The following is a 17,261-nucleotide window of genomic DNA, read 5'->3' as shown; positions in this document are numbered from 1 at the left end:
ACTTCCAAGAGCACTAGTGAAGAAATCACTAGACCAGGGTGATTAGTCCTGGTCTAATCACCTCTTAGATGTCTAATCACCTTAGAGATAGAATCACCTCTTAGAACTTCCAAGAACACTAGACCAAAATCACTGGATCTTTTAGGGTCCTTTCCACTCTAACTTTTCCATATTTCATTAGTATAAAAGAGTTTATTAATTCAGTATGATACTCTGCCACCATGAATATAATAATTATAAATACTCTGCCTATACACAGAAAATTGTTTCAGTTAGGAAAAAGTGAAAAAAAGACATAAATGGGGAAACCTATTGCAACTATATTTTTGTGAAAAATTACTTTCAAAAATTATTTACAAAAATTGGAAGAGGACAAGAATAAAATGTGTATTAAAGTGATTGCATCATTAGTTCAATAAAAATCTATAATGCTGTTGTATTGATTAAAGTATAAACAGAAATGAATTATTTAAGAATATATACTAGGTTTATATTTTTAAAAGTCCACAATTCCATACTTTTTCCACTGGAGGAGGAAACTTGGGATCAAGATACATTAGAGGAGCTGCATCTGTCTTGAGAAAAATCAGTAGCCTATCTATTGACAGAGAGCTGTACAAAATGCACTTAAGCATCACAAGGAAAGTGCCAAATGTTAATAAATCTTCATAAAATATGAATATCATGTCATTTCCCTGCACAAAAGATGAATTCCCTCCATTAGCCAGAGAGAGATGTCTAAATCACTTATCCAGTATTTGAAGCCCTTCACAGTCTGAATCTAGTCTATATGTCCAGCTTCATTTCTCACTGTCCCTCAACACAAATCCTATCTTCCTAGCACAGTGATTCCTAATCAGGGGTGAAGATGCCCCTCAGAGAACATTTGGCAATATCAGAATATTAGAGATACTTCTGGTTTTCACAACTAGAGGGATACTGTAAGCATTTACGGAATAAAGATCAATCCAGCGAAACCTCTCACAACGCACAGGATAATTATCCATACCAAAATGGTAAAAATGCTGAGGTTGAGAAACACTATTTCAGCAGATATATTAACTGCTCTCCAAATATCCCATGACTTCAGCTTTGTTCTAATCAGCTTCCCTTTGCAAGAAAACCTGTCTCCCTTTCTTACTTGCCAAGTAAACCCACTCTTCAAGGTTCATCCCATTTCCTCTAAGAAACCTTCACTTGGTATACCAGGCTAACCTGGGCCCTTCAACTTCTGAGCAATCATGACATTTCTTACTCATATTCCATTGGTGCTTCCCATTTCTAGCCATGTTCCACTCACAATCTGCATGGACATGTCTCAACATTTGCATCACATCTGTTAAAGTACACAGGATAAGATACAATACAATCTTTAGTTTATGGTTTTATGAATTTTATTAACATCAAACTAGAAATATTTTCCTCTAAAAACAGCTTTAACAAGTATAATAATAAGACATATCCTGATAGCTGGAGAAACAGATCAGAAATATGAATACTGACTATTAGGTAATGAATGGGATTTGAACATAGAAGAAAAATAAGATATGCAGATGCACTCAACCTTGCTCAGTTTCAAAGAGATGCTAAGTATTATCTGCCGCTAAATTAATGAGGATGGTCATTTCTTCCAATTATCTTCTCATAAGTTGTTTTATTATTAATTTTCTATCTAATATTTATTGAGCACTTATGATGTTCCAAGCTAAAAAGACTGACACTTAGCCAGGAGGCAATAGCAGGGTATACTGATGTCCCACCAGTCAGAAAGGACACCAGCTGATTAAGTACCATTGCCCCATCTCATACAGCTATTAAAGGCAAAGCTCTCCTCCTATTTAAATTCCTAAACTCCCACAGGAATGAATCTGTAGTCATATCACACTCTCTTGATCACTTAAAAACCTTAAACACATTTTCTTTATAATATAAAGAATCTTAGGGCACCAACTATATATGCATTATAGATATACCTCTGTGGGTTATAGATTATAGACACACTTCTTATATGTATACAAATTATATATACACTTCTAACTGAATTGGTTACCCAATTCAGTCATGCCAATCTGAATAAAGATGTTACATACAAAATATATTTACTTATAATAATACTAAAAGTGAAAATTCCTAGAAATAATATTAACTAGAAATATGTAAGGCTGATATAAAGAAAACTATACAATTTTTACTGAGAAACAAACAAGTAATATAAAAGGAGAGACAAACCATATGGCCAAAAATGAAAACTGGATATTGAAAACCATTCAGATCTTGCCAAATGAATGTATAGCTTTGCCACAATTCTAACCAATAATCTAAATAGCTGCTTTATAGTGGTGGGGGGAAGCAGGACATTTTGAAACATGACAAAGTGATTCTAAATTTATCTGGATGGACAGATGAGTAAAATAAGCCCAAGAATATTTGGGAAAAGAAGAAAAGGTTCTATTTTTGTTTTACGATTTGCTGCGTTTTGCGAGAGGAGACTTGCCCAGTTAGGCACTATGCTGTTCTATAAACAATCACTAAACAGTCGGGTCTGGCTCAGGGCGCAGAGGACCAACCAATCCAGCAGGATAAAGGCTGGTGACAAGTGTTACCAACCTCAGTGGTCCCTAACTTCTGATCAGAGTTTCTCCTGCAGGAAACCATCAGAGGAAGTAGTCAGAAATATGGGCACAGAATTAAGTAGGAAGATGTTCAGGAGATTTTAATTACTTAAAAAATTAAAATCCTAAAAATTCTAAAAATATCTATCCAGCTAAACTCTAAAAATCTGGATAAAATAATTATAAAATGATTAAATTATAATACAGTCAAAAGATGAAATAAACAATTATCAGTATGAGATTTCTGAAGCATAATATAGGAGAATACAGAGTCTTTTAATATATAGAATCTGGCAATGCAAAAGAATGCTCAAACTACCACACAATTGCACTCATCTCACAGGCTAGTAAAGTAATACTCAAAATTCTCCAAGCCAGGCTTCAGCAACGTGAACCGTGAACTTCCTGATGTTCAAGCTGGTTTTAGAAAAGGCACAGGAACCAGAGATCAAATTGCCAACATCCGCTGGATCATGGAAAAAGCAAGAGAGTTCCAGAAAAACATCTATTTTTGCTTTATTGACTATGCCAAAGCCTTTGACTGTGTGGATCACAATAAACTATGGAAAATTCTGAGAGAGATGGGAATACCAGACCACCTGACCTGCCTCTTGAGAAATCTGTATGCAGGTCAGGAAGCAACAGTTAGAACTGGACATGGAACAACAGACTGGTTCCAAATAGGAAAAGGAGTATGTCAAGGCTGTATATTGTCACCCTGCTTATTTAACTTCTATGCAGAGTACATCATGAGAAACGCTGGACTGGAAGAAACACAAGCTGGAATCAAGATTGCCAGGAGAAATATCAATCACCTCAGATACGCAGATGACACCACCCTTATGGCAGAAAGCGAAGAGGAACTAAAAAGCCTCTTGATGAAAGTGAAAGAGGAGAGTGAAAAAGTTGGCTCAAAGCTCAACATTCAGAAAACGAAGATCATGGTATCCGTCCCATCACTTCATGGGAAATAGATGGGGAAACAGTAGAAACAGTGTCAGACTTTATTTTTGGGGGCTCCAAAATCACTGCAGATGGTGAGTGCAGCCATGAATTAAAAGACGCTTATTCCTTGGAAGAAAAGTTATGACCAACCTAGATAGTATATTCAAAAGCAGAGACATTACATTGCCGACTAAGGTCCGCCTAGTCAAGGCTATGGTTTTTCCTGTGGTCATGTATGGATGTGAGAGTTGGACTGTGAAGAAGGCTGAGCACCGAAGAATTGATGCTTTTGAACTGTGGTGTTGGAGAAGACTCTTGAGAGTCCCTTGGACTGCAAGGAGATCCAACTAGTCCATTCTGAAGGAGATCAGCCCTAGGATTTCTTTGGAAGGAATGATGCTAAAGCTGAAACTCCAGTACTTTGGCCACCTCATGCAAAGAGTTGACTCATTGGAAAAGACTTTGATGCTGGGAGGGACTGGGGGCAGGAGGAGAAGGGAACGGACCGAGGACGAGTTGGCTGGATGGCATTACTGTCTCGATGGACGTGAATCTGAGTGAACTCTGGGAGTTGGTGATGGACAGGGAGGCCTGGCGTGCTGCGATTCATGGGGTCACAAAGAGTCAGACATGACTGAGTGACTGAACTGAACTGAATGTATAATATATATGCATTTTATATACTGTTTAATAAAGGCGCACAGCAAATCAGAAAACTCCAGCTAATATTTGCATGATCACAGTTGAGGGCGAAATCTAAACATAAAGTAATAGAAGATATAACAGAAAAAATAAAAAGATTTGAGCAATTTTTTAAAAGTATGTTTGATATCATAAGCCAATTAAAATACAAAGAACAAACTGGAGACAACATTGAAACAAAATGAGAGACTAAAAAACTTATAATAAAGAAGCAAAAACAGATGGTCACATAAAAGAAATACAATGGCTAATAAATATATGAAAACTTGTCTAAGCTCACCAGTCTGATAAGAAATGCAAATTAAAACAAGGGAAATCCATTTCTGCATATTAAATTAGATTACTTTTTTAAATTAAATTTTTATGAGGTGTTGAAATGGCATTTCACTAGTTTGAGTAGAAATTGGTATATACTTTCCAGAGAACAATTTGGCATGCTAATATTTATATATATTGTTTTGGTAGTCTATCCTTAAAAATCATAATAAACCAACCTTGGAAAGATAATTACTTAAAGGCTTTCAAAATAACATTCCAGTAACTTCCTTAATAGTAAATGTTTAGAAGCAAGAACAATGTAAAATAATAGTAGAGTGATTAAATTACTATATAGCCACCAGTTAAAATACAACTCAAGTAATAGAAATTTTAAATTATTTTTAGAGAGAGTACAGAATGGTACAGGAAAATGTTCAAGTGTGTTTTAATAAAATATAAAATTTCATAAACAGCATGATTTCAATTGTCAAACAAACTTAAGTATATTGAAAATTATACTACATTACAGGGAAAAGTCTATGAAAAAGTACGTGATTTTTTTTTAAGTGATGTCTTCTGGGCAGTGAAATTAGAAGTAATTATTTTCTTTTCATTTTCCCACATTTTCTTGAATGTCTATAATAAGATTGTGTTGATGCTACAATCAGAAAAAAAGTAGTACATTGTGTTTGTATCTTTTAAAAATTGTTTTTGTATTTTCGATATTGCCTTCCCATCTATTCCTACAAGCCTGAGGCACTTCTGCTCCAGGATTCTTCTTAGTGAGAAGTTCTCTGGAAATTTTGCATTTCTTCTCAATGTCTTCCCTGCTTTATCAAGCTGTAAACTGAACTGTGCTCCCCACCCCCAACTCATCCTCATTCACATGTTGAAGCTTTAACCTCTAAAGTAAAAGTGAAAGTGTTAGTTGCTCTGTCGTGTCCGACTCTTTGTGTCCCATGGACTATAGCCCGTCAGGCTCCTCTGTCCATGGGATTTTCCAGGCAAGAATATTGGAGTGGGTGCCATTCCCTTCTCCAGGGTATCTTCCTGACTCAGGGATCGAACCCGGGTCTCCTGCATTGCAGGCAGATCCTAAGGCAATGCTAGGCATTGCTACCTGAAGAGAAGACCTTTGGGAGGTAATTAGGGTTAGATGAAGTCATGAGGGTAGAGTCCTCATCATGGCATTAGTGTCCTTATGAAAGGCAATAGCGTGAGAGGACACAGCAAGAAGGTAGAAGGCTACAAGCCACAGAGAGGGCTCTCTCCAGAACCATGATGGCACTCTGATCTCCTCCCAGCCCCCAGAAGTAGGAGAAAACACAGGTCTACTGTTGAAGCCACCCAGTTCTATGGCAGTTTGCTATGGTAGCCTCAGGTTAATACATACTCTTAACCCAATCAGAAACAGAGCAAGCTTAGATTCCCTCAGTGAGGAAAAGGGTGATTCCTCCTGCCTGTAACATTGTCTCCAACCTGCATATTAAACAACCTCCAACCCTTCAGCTGGGGCTTCCCTGGTGGCTCAGAGGATAAAGCCTCTGCCAGTAATGCAGGAGACCCGGGTTTGATTCCTGGGTTGGGAAGATGCCCTGGAGAAGGAAATGGCAACCCACTCCAGTATTCTTGCCTGGAGAAACCCATGGACAGAGGAGTCTGGTGGGCTATCATCCACAGGGTCGCAAAGAGTTGGACATGACTGATCTGATAGATAGAGTGCCTGATGAACTATGGAATGAGGTTCGTGACATTGTACAGGAGACAGGGATCAAGACCATCCCCATGGAAAAGAAATGCAAAAAAGCAAAATGGCTGTCTGGGGAGGGCTTATAAATAGCTGTGAAAAGAAGATAAGCAAAAAGCAAAGGAGAAAGGAAAAGATATAAGCATCTGAATGCAGAGTTCCAAAGAATAGCAAAAAGAGATAAGAAAGCCTTCTTCAGCAATCAATGCAAAGAAATAGAGGAAAACAACAGAATGAGAAAGACTAGAGATCTCTTCAAGAAAATTAGAGATACCAAGGGAACATTTCATGCAAAGATGGGCTCGATAAAGGACGGAAATGGTAAGGACCTAACAAAAGCAGAAGATATTAAGAAGAGGTAGCAAGAATACACAGAAGAACTGTACACAAAAGAGCTTTATGACCCAGATAATCACGATGGTGTGATCACTCATCCAGAGCCAGACATCCTGGAATGTGAAGTCAGTTGGGCCTTAGAAAGCATCACTATGAACAAAGCTAGTGGAGGTGATGGAATTCCAATTGAGCTGTTTCAAATCCTGAAAGATGATGCTGTGAAAGTGCAGCACTCAATATGCCCGCAAATTTGGAAAACTCAGCAGTGGCCACAGGACTGGAAAAGGTCAGTTTTCATTCCAATCCCAAAGAAAGGCAATGCCAAAGAATGCTCAAACTACCGCACAGTTACACTCATCTCACAGGCTAGTAAAGTAATGCTCAAAATTCTCCAAGCCAGGCTTCAGCAATACGTGAACTGTGAACTTCCTGATGTTCAAGCTGGTTTTAGAAAAGGCACAGGAACCAGAGATCAAATTGCCAACATCCGCTGGATCATGGAAAAAGCAAGAGAGTTCCAGAAAAACATCTATTTCTGCTTTATTGACTATGCCAAAGCCTTTGACTATGTGGATCACAATAAACTATGGAAAATTCTGAGAGAGATGGGAATACCAGACCACCTGACCTGCCTCTTGAGAAATCTGTATGCAGGTCAGGAAGCAACAGTTAGAGCTGGACATGGAACAACAGACTGGTTCCAAATAGGAAAAGGAGTACGTCAAGGCTGTATATTGTCACCCTGCTTATTTAACTTCTATGCAGAGTACATCATGAGAAACGCTGGACTGGAAGAAACACAAGCTGGAATCAAGATTGCCAGGGGAAACATCAATCTCCTCAGATATGCAGATGACACCACCCTTATGGCAGAAAGCGAAGAGGAACTAAAAAGCCTCTTGATGAAAGTGAAAGAGGAGAGTGAAAAAGTTGACTTAAAGCTCAACATTCAGAAAATGAAGATCATGGCATCTCGTCCCATCACTTCATAGGAAATAGATGGGGAAACAGTAGAAACAGTGCCACACTTCATTTTTTTGGCTCCAAAATCACTGCAGATGGTGACTGCAGCCATGAAATTAAAAGATGCTTACTGCTTGGAAGAAAAGTTATGACCAACCTAGATAGTATATTCAAAAGCAGAGACATTACATTGCCGACTAAGGTCCGTCTAGTCAAGGCTATGATTTTTCCTGTGGTCATGTATGGATGTGAGAGTTGGACTGTGAAGAAGGCTGAGCGCAGAAGAATTGATGCTTTTGAACTGTGGTGTTGGAGAAGACTCTTGAGAGTCCCTTGGACTGCAAGGAGATCCAACCAGTCCATTCTGAAGGCGATCAGGCCTGGGATTTCTTTGGAAGGAATGATGCTAAAGTTGAAACTCCGGTACTTTGGCTACCTTATGCGAAGAGTTGACTCATTGGAAAAGACTTTGATGCTGGGAGGGATTGGGGGCAGGAGGAGAAGGGGATGACCGAGGATGAGATGCCTGGATGGCATTACTGACTCGATGGACGTGAGTCTGAGTGAACTCCAGGAGATGGTGATGGACAGGGAGGCCTGGCGTGCTGCGATTCATGGGGTCGCAAAGATCAGACATGATTGAGCGATTGAACTGACTGAACTCTACTGAGCGACTTCACTTTCACTTTCAACCTTTCAGTTGGATGCTTTCTCCTTGGGCTGCTCAGCTCAATATCCTTTTCTTTCTTCTCTCTCTGGCCCTCTCCTTGACCCTCCAATTCTCAGATTCCCTAGTCAAGGCCACTAAACACAGCTCATCTATCTATCAGTGGTTCCACTGTCCCCACTTCTTCATATAGGGAGAAGAAGCTCTAAATGGACAATTTGAGTTTCAGGCAGATTAGAGCAGTCTAAGTGCTTTACTCCATGTGGGTCTCTCCTGGCCTCTCCTCAAAGGATAGTAACCTCTGAAATCTCACCCATTGTGAGAACAATCACATTTCATACCCTCTGAAATTTTATCAGTGAGATCCTCCTGTCTCTGAGCTGAAGAACTATTTCTCGTGTTTTCCACATAGTCATGGGGTGGAAGAAGCATTTGGAAGCCATGTGTCTCTAATTCCAGAGAAATCATCCAAGAAGCTGGGAAAAAAAGAAATTATGTTTCCCGTTTGTATCTTGGAATTTTTCTTAGACTGGATTAAGTAAGTGGATGCATTGCCTAATTCAGTATTTGACTTCTCTGCTTGACACACAAATCTTTTCAGAGTTCCTAAGGTGGGGTCAAATATGAAACCTTCTCTTCAAAGTAAAGAGCTCATAAGTCTATAGCCTATAACTACCTACAACTCCTTGTTTACCCTCCTTCACAGAACTCATATGTGCTTAGGATAATTATTATGAGTCCAACAGGCCTTGATTTCACCAGAAGAGGTGAGCTTTCTGTTTTCCTCCGTGCACTGGCTGACAACCATGAATAGCTTTGAAGTGCTGCATTTGCTCTCAGCACTAAGATAGCTCTTCCAAGGCCAAGATGCAACCAGACATACAGCATACAGGTGGCCCCATCAGCAAAGTAGAAACTGATTTCTCCTTGCGAACTGAGCTTTCACATCTCCCCTTCTGACCTTGCATGTATTATTCTGAATGTAATCCATTTTTAAATTGCTGCACCATTTATAAAATGTAAGGGAAAGTTGAATTAAATATTATTTGTTTCGTACCCTGGTTTGCAAAGGGCCTCTAAATCTGATTCTATCAGGTCGATGCCTAAATCCCATTATTCGAGATTGCAAATGACTGTGTTTGCAAAATTGTAGAGGCAGCTTCAAAAATTCCGCTCATAATGGTAACTTTGTTTGAAAAGACCTTGATTTTCCAGGAAGCAATCTCAGGCCATTCTGCCTGTCCCTTAACTCTCCTTCTGTCACGGGTAATGTATTAACAGACAAAGGATGACTCGCCATGCAGTTCCTCAGGAACCAAAGTTTAGGAGATTATCCTTGAAGCAAAACACAGAACACATTCCAGAACAGGTGAGATCTCAGAGTTTAAATTGAAGTAAAGATGTAAGAGGGTTCACTAGCCACATTATCTCAAGGTGGTCATGTCCCATTTTTACCTCCTGCTTCTCTGCTCTATGTCTTCCACTCACACAGCCACTACTAGGCTGAGCTAGGTAAGCCTAGGACTGAGATAAACGGGATTTTTGTAAGTGAGATTAACACTTCTCTGAATGGGAATGTGCACACTGGGCTCACCCTCACACATACACACACAGGCATCAAAGAATATACTCAGAAAGCAAAATCATGCCATCAGAATGCAAAACAGAATAAAATAGAATAGAATGAAACAAGTTCAGACAATCTCACTATAAAACCTAGCAGCTAAAAACAAGTGTGTATTGTTTCACAGTTCTATGTGTCAGGAGTCTGGGCATGACTCCGCTGGGTGCCTCTGTCTCAAGGTCTCTCGCAGGCTTGATGAGCTGGCCAGAGCTGCAGTCTCCCCTGAAGGCCTGACTATAGAAGGACCCGCCTCCCAGCTCACTCACAAGATTGTTGGCAGGATTCAGTCATTTCTCGCTAAAACCAAGCTGTTGGACTGAGGCGCTCACTTCCTCACTGACTACTGACTGCAACCTCCCTCAGTTCCTTATCATACAGGTCTCTCCATAGGGCAGCTCACAAAGCAATCACAAGAAGGTCCCTAAGACAAAAACTTTTATAGATGAATCTCTGAAGTGGCATCTTTTCACTTGTGCCTCACTCTAGTCACCAGAAGCAAGTCACTAAAAGGAGCTCCAACTCAATGAGAAGGTTCCCAGAAGACAGAGGGCACTGGGGACCATCTGGAAGCTGCCTGCCCCAAGAATGAAGTCAATATTAATTATAAGTAGACTCATACTTGCATATGTTTTAGGTGAGAACATAAAACAGCACACAATTGACATTTCTAAAGAAAGGTATTAAAGATACTCAAAATGTATGTATTTTGATGTAATTAGTCTTCTTTTAGTAGTGATTAAACCAAAGTTATTGGACTCTAACAATCACCAGCTCCCCCTCCTACATTTTCTAAGGGCTGTGTGGCAAAGATTGATTTCCTGGAGGGAAGGGTAAGAGTGACAGATGGTGAGATGAGTTTTTCTATATAAGAAAACCTGATGATACCTGAGGAGGAAGGTGTGTGGGATACAAGGTATTCTCTGGAAGGGGCCGTGCTGTGGACAATGAACCTCTGTGACTGAGAATAGTTTTAGAGCCCATGGAAAGAGAAGGAAAAGAAGAGACAGTAACTACCATGATGATCAGGATCTTGGACTGTTAGATATGGACAAACTAAGTTTTAGAAAGACTCACTGTGTGCTGTGTGATGTGATGCTTGTTTGCAACTCTTTTAAGAAAACGTTCAATAAAAACTTTATTTCCCTAAAATGCTTCAGTGTTGAATTTTGGTCATTCCATTTAAATGTGACACTCTGTTGAGACTGAGACAAAACACAAGTTTTTATTGGGGCTACCAAGGACACTTGTCCAAGGAAAAAATCCTAGATATTAAGGGAATATGCATAAAATATTAAACTATTATTTATGACAATGAAAAATATGAAAATTTCCAATGTTCAATAAAAACAGAGTTATAAAATATGTCTCTTTACATAATGAAGTGTTGCATAGACAATTAAAATGATTGTAAAGATTTTATAATATCATAAAACTATTATAATAGAACATTAAAAGGGGAGAAGGCAGATTACACAAATTCATGTGCAAAATCTTTGGGCTATGTATAAACGAGCATATGCATACAAAGAAACTGGAAAAAACAAGAACAATGGAAGATTGGAAAGGAAGTATTGTGATGAAAGGAGTTTTTAGTCCACACCCTTCCTTTCTTCTTTAAAAGGTATATTCCTAGGACATTCTAGCTCTACATACCAGACGAGACATGTTTTGCTTTAACATTTTTCCTACCCTCCCTAATGACCTTTCTAAAAGAAGAAAATAGAAGCTGCTGGCACAACCATCATTAGAAATCTACAAAGAGTAAGCCAAATTAAATCAAAGGACAGTAGAGGTGTGAAGCCCATCCTGACTGTCCCTGCATGCCAGCCATTCTCAGCCTGCAGCCAGGCATTGTTACAGCTTCAAAGAGCCACCCATTAGGAACCCTCTCTCCTTCAGCGCCCTGAAGTGGGCTGATCTAGAGCTTGTTCCACACCTGTTGACTTCTTATAGGGCTTTCTTTTTTCTTCTACTCTGAAGACCAGTCCATTTTACAGCCCAAAGACCCCAGAAAAGGGGTAAGAATTTAAGTTCCTGGCAGCTTTGGGTGTATTACTTTATCAGAACATTTTCCTGCAGTGACATCAAGGAAAAACAGAGACCTTGGTCTTCCAGGAGAGAGAACAATTAAGGGGAAGTCAGTAAGAAAGAGACATAGGAGACATTCTTTCTCTTGTTCATGATACTACACAAACAAATGCTATCAGGGATCAGAGGCACTTAGAGGCCAGCCCAGTTACACAGAGAACTCAGCAAGGCCTCGCATCCCTGTCCCCTCATTGAAAAAGAAGCCAGAGGAGGGTGAACACCTAGGGAGACTGAGGGGCCACCGAGGTAAAGCTGTGAACCATAACAAGTATTCAAATTGGATGTGCAATGAAAACAATCTTCCCACTGCAGAATGTGCCTGCCTGTTAAATATCTCCCAATGGAAGAGTGGAGGTACTAGTCATTTGCAGCTCAGTAGGCTACTAAACCAAAAACCACTTTTCCCTGTGATACCCCCGCCCAAGCAGAGACTAGAGAAAGATTACAGTAGGATATTTAGCTACTCCTATGTTGCAACCCACTCCAGTATTCATGCCTGGAAAATCCCATGGACCGAGGAGCTTGGTGGGCTACAATCCATGGGGTTGCAAAGAGTTGGACATGACTGAGTGACTTCTGTTTGTGTGTGTGTTCTCCCTGCAAACTAAAATTGCTAAAGCAACTGGGGTAATGAATAGGGGCATAAGACAGGGCTAGTAATCTGCCTGTTAACCACATATCAAATGAGTGAAAGGGTCATATATAAAAGAGTTTGCATGTCAGACTGATGCTCAGAGCATGATGGTGGAGTCACTCCATAGTGCAAGATTCCTAGGGGACCTCTCTTGATGGCATTAGAACATCTGGAATTCATAAAGAAAATTTTACCTCTAATGAATCTTTTATTATTAATGCTAATATTATGGCCCATGGGAAAATTATGGCCCATGCCCTAACTCATAGGCACTGTAGGGCACAAAGGAGGAAATGAATAATGATGATACCCCTTACAGTTCTTGATGCATTTTCACAGCCATTACACTGATCATCATCGTAGATGGTTGATTCTTCTGCACCCTTGGCAGAAATCATTTCTATATCACAGTGTTCTTCCCCACAGGTCCCCTCTAGGTTGCTACTTTCCACCAACTGAAGGCAGTATGGGAGAAGAAACCTAGCATTCATTAAGGATCTATCCCGAGAAATTTGAAAATCTCTAAATTATAGACAACATTATTTGGGCAATATTCTGTCTGGGTTGCATGTTTACTCTATTTGTCTACTTACTGCAAGATAAGTCTTTTACTTCAATTTCTTGTTTTTGGCATGACTGCCCTTCCCTCCATGTGGCCCTATCAGCCCCAATACGACTTCACTCTGCATCATCCCTCAAAAAAGAAGCAGTTTTAAGGCTTTTGGCTGTTGATTTGTCTTGTTTTTATGACATCAGAAAAATCAAGATTCAAGAAAGAGTGAGGACAATAAAGTTAGCTTGAGATGTGGCTTCTTGGACCCATTCAGTTGTTAGTAGATGTGCACAGGAAAAGTCTCACTGGGCATAGGATTTTCTGGATCCCAGAAAAAATGACAAATCAATTACATGTTATGGTCTTCAGAACCTGATGCTGGGAAAGATAGAAGGCAGGAGGAGAAAGGGACGACAGAGGACGAGATGGCTGGATGGCATCACTGACTCAATGGACATGAGTTTGAACAAGCTCTGGAAAATGGTGAAGGACAGGAGAGAAGCCTAGCAGGCTGCAGTCCATGGGGTCGCAAAGGGTCAGACATGACTAAGCAACTGAGTAAATTCAGAACTACTAATAAATATAGTAATTAAAGACATAACTTACAAATTATAAATCTGAAACAGAGAAATAAAATTGCCAAGAGCCCAATTCTGAAAGGATGATATCTTGTCCTTTCAATAACTATATGAAGTTGACAGGAAGAATACTGTTCCCATTTATATGGATGCAGAGACCAGAGCCCCGAGAGGCTCTGTCTTAACCAAAGCTGTGTTCTAGACCCTGACAAATGCACACTTTGTCTTTCCTCAAGGAGGTATCGAGTTGATATTTCCACTCCTAACCCATACAAGCCAAGTCTTTTCAGCATAAGAGCTTTCCCAATCATGATTCTATCCATGGGAGAAAAAAAGGTCTATGTAAAATGAGTTCTTTCTCTACAATTCCAGTGACACCTAAAAGAATAATTGTGGCAATTATATATCAGAAACAGAGAAGTGATAATTACAAAAATGGAATTTTCAGCTACTACTTGGATAGCCAGCACAGGCACTAACTTTTATGTTTCCCCATGGGGGCATATATGAAAGAAGCACAGGGTGGAAAAGAAATGAAACATAATCATCAGGACCTGGGGATTTACTCTTTTTGCTCTATAAAGGAAGGGAGAAAGCAGACAAAAGCTGGAACATTCCCTTCTTGCCCTCTGCAAATAGGAAAATGCTACCCTCCATCCACTTAATTTCCTTCAGGAATGATGACAAGGCTTATCCAGTCTACAGTACTTCTCTTCTGCATCAACTTGACTTCCTAGTCAGCTAACTGCCTTACCATCTCAAGAATTTGTTCCAGAAATAGCAGAGGGCTTTGTTTTTTTTTTAATTTTTATTTATTTATTTATTTTTAGGGACTTTTGAGTGATGGTTGGGCTTCCCTGGTGGCTCAGCTTGTAAAGAATCCGCCTGCAATGTGGGAGACCTAGGTTCGATCCCTGGGTTGGGAAGATCCCTGGAAGAAGGAATCAGCTACCCACTACAGTATTCTGGACTGGAGAATTCCATGCACTATTCTATGGGGTTGCAAAGAGTCAGACATGACTGAGCAACTTTCACTTTCACTTTTCACTTTCTTTTTGAGTGATGGAACACTGAGAAACTGGTCCATCTTAGCTGAGCCAAAGGCAGCAATTATATAACTAGCACATCAGAAAAACAAATATTTCCTTTTTCTGTCTCAGTCTATTGAAAAAATCTTAATATAATTCTAAATACAGACTAAATAATAATTGAAATAGTAGTTATAGAACAAATAATAATTGGTCTGCAAAGGGAAAAATGACTGGGAATAGTCCAGGCATTGAGGTAAAAGCAGTACTACCAGTTCCCTTTTTCCTCTGAGTACTTTGTATATAATAAGACATAGTTGATTTTCACAGTGTGCTTCAGCAATCATCATTTTACTTCTGAACATAGTTCTGTAGGTGCAGAGGGGATAGGGTGAAATGTTGCTTCCAAAGATGCTGGCATGGTTGTATATATATATGTTCAAAGAAGCATATATGTACCTCCCCCCAGTGCCCCCCAACACCACCCCCACCTTGTGGAAGGCATGAAGGGTCATTTCATGACTCTTTAAGAGAGCTGAGCTAAGGTATTTAATATGAGACATGGAATAGGTATTACTTTTAAGTACTGTTAATTTTGTTTCTGTTTCTAATTAAGCACATAATTAAGCATACTATACACTTTGGTATATGCTTCCTACATACATTCCTAGATATATTTGGCTTTGCTTCTGCAGAAATGAAAGCATGATACATGTTAGAAGCATTTCATATCGCTAGGAAGAGTAAAAAAGTAAACATTATACCAAACCAAGTTTACTCTGCTACAACTAAATTAACAATAGAATTTGTGTATAAAAAATACCAGTTAATAACACTTTCTGAATAGAGGAAAGGGCTAATTTTCCAGCTGAAACATATTCACTCCTTGAAAAGCTAGTCAAAATGTGCTCCACAGAAGTTGTTCTAAAAGATGATCAGGTATGACATGAGAAAGGGATTCTAGAGTAAAGTGAGTTTGGGAATCAGTGACTTCATGTTTGGCAGCTTCCTTTACTCTGCATTTCTCAGAGGCTCTAATATCCTAATGTGAATCCTGAGTCTCCACAAGGGCAGAGTTGGATAACTGTTACCTAAAATTATGTGACCGTAGAAACACCTTTGGAAGGAGAAGCACTGCGTGAAACTAGTGTTCTTCATAGTACGTTTTAGGAAATGCTTGCTTTTTAGAATAGGTTCATCAAATATCTACTTTTTACTAAAAGAGGGGAGATTAATACATAGCTAAGAGCACCCAGTCATGACCTTCCCATGAAGCGCTCTAGCCCAGGGCTTCTCACTTCAATGTGCACATAAAATCACCAGAGTTCTGCTTAATATATGCAGAGTTCTGCTTAATAAGTTTCAATGGGCCCTGAGATTCTGTATTTCTAAAACTTCCCAAGTGATGCTAATGCTACCAGTCCATGTAGCTACTCATGTAAACTGAGTAGCAAAGGGCTAGGACACACAATGACCTGACGTGCTGAAGGTGTCCAGAAATTGCCAGAGTGCCGTGTTGCCTGATTCCTGTCCAAGAGAGTGGTGAGACTGTGCATGGGGCTTACCAGTAAAACCTGTTGGGTGTGATGCGTTCATGCATGAGTTGCCACCGTCTTCCAAAGTCCATGGAGCTGTAGAGCTGCAAAACAAGGAAGTGAGCAGAGCATAAGTATCAAGGGACGCTGTTTAACAGAAACATACGTGCCATCCTTCTGGAGATGAACATTCCAACCCACCAGAGTGCCTAACACACTCAAGTAGACATCCATCCTATCTAGATAAAAATATTATGAACATGACTGTGCTATGCTTATCGTGGGGTCTTCTAGCTCAATATATACCCAATCAACTGAGGCTTTTGAGTGTAAACTATTTCTGATGCCACCCATGTCCCACTTTTAGAGGTAAAACCTTTAATAAAATTATATCTTTCTATTTTCTTCAAATTCCATGAAGTCTGTAGCTATATCTAAAATAATTCAGCAACACTAACTTTAAAAATATTTACTGAACAGCTCTTACATGAAAGGCACTCTGATGGATAAGAAGATAAGAAAGAGGTAGATTCTGTGCTCATAGGAAAAATAAGACACATGGGTAAAAACGCTCATCAGCTGATACCTGAGCCAATATTACATGCAAAATATTGTACTCTCAGCTTTATCTCTTACTTTATCAATCTTTCCTAAATGAAATGGACCTTTCAATCCCACTCAAGATATCAGGCTCATTCACACTCTCATGTCTTTGTAAGATGGCAAGGATAAGACCACTCTTGTGCCCCAGAGTGCACACAGGGCCAGCGTAAGTGTGGCTTCTTCCCCAAAGCTTTTTCTGATCTTTAGCCCACTCACTATTCTTCCCTTTCCATTCACTGCACTCATCATTTGTTTCCACTGAGCACTTATCATGGGTAAAATATAGCATGTCTTTCAGATTTGGTTGTATTATTTAATTGTATCTATACTCCTTGAATACATACAAAGTGTTCACTAAATATGTATCGCCTAAATCAGTAATTAAAAC

General features: G+C 39.5%; 1 protein-coding gene across 1 annotated transcript in view; it reads right to left on the bottom strand.

Annotated features, from left to right (window-relative positions):
• SORCS3 (sortilin related VPS10 domain containing receptor 3) overlaps positions 1-17,261 on the bottom strand; it is a 650,432-nt gene that overhangs the window by 228,365 nt on the left and 404,806 nt on the right. The window contains exon 5 of the mRNA XM_069567050.1: positions 16,301-16,374. Coding sequence (XP_069423151.1) covers positions 16,301-16,374 — 74 coding nt within the window. The remainder of the gene's footprint in view (positions 1-16,300; positions 16,375-17,261) is intronic.

Source organism: Ovis canadensis, chromosome 22 (assembly GCF_042477335.2).
Source record: "Ovis canadensis isolate MfBH-ARS-UI-01 breed Bighorn chromosome 22, ARS-UI_OviCan_v2, whole genome shotgun sequence".
Classification (NCBI taxonomy): domain Eukaryota; kingdom Metazoa; phylum Chordata; class Mammalia; order Artiodactyla; family Bovidae; genus Ovis; species Ovis canadensis.
This window is presented reverse-complemented; position numbering and strand designations above follow the sequence as displayed.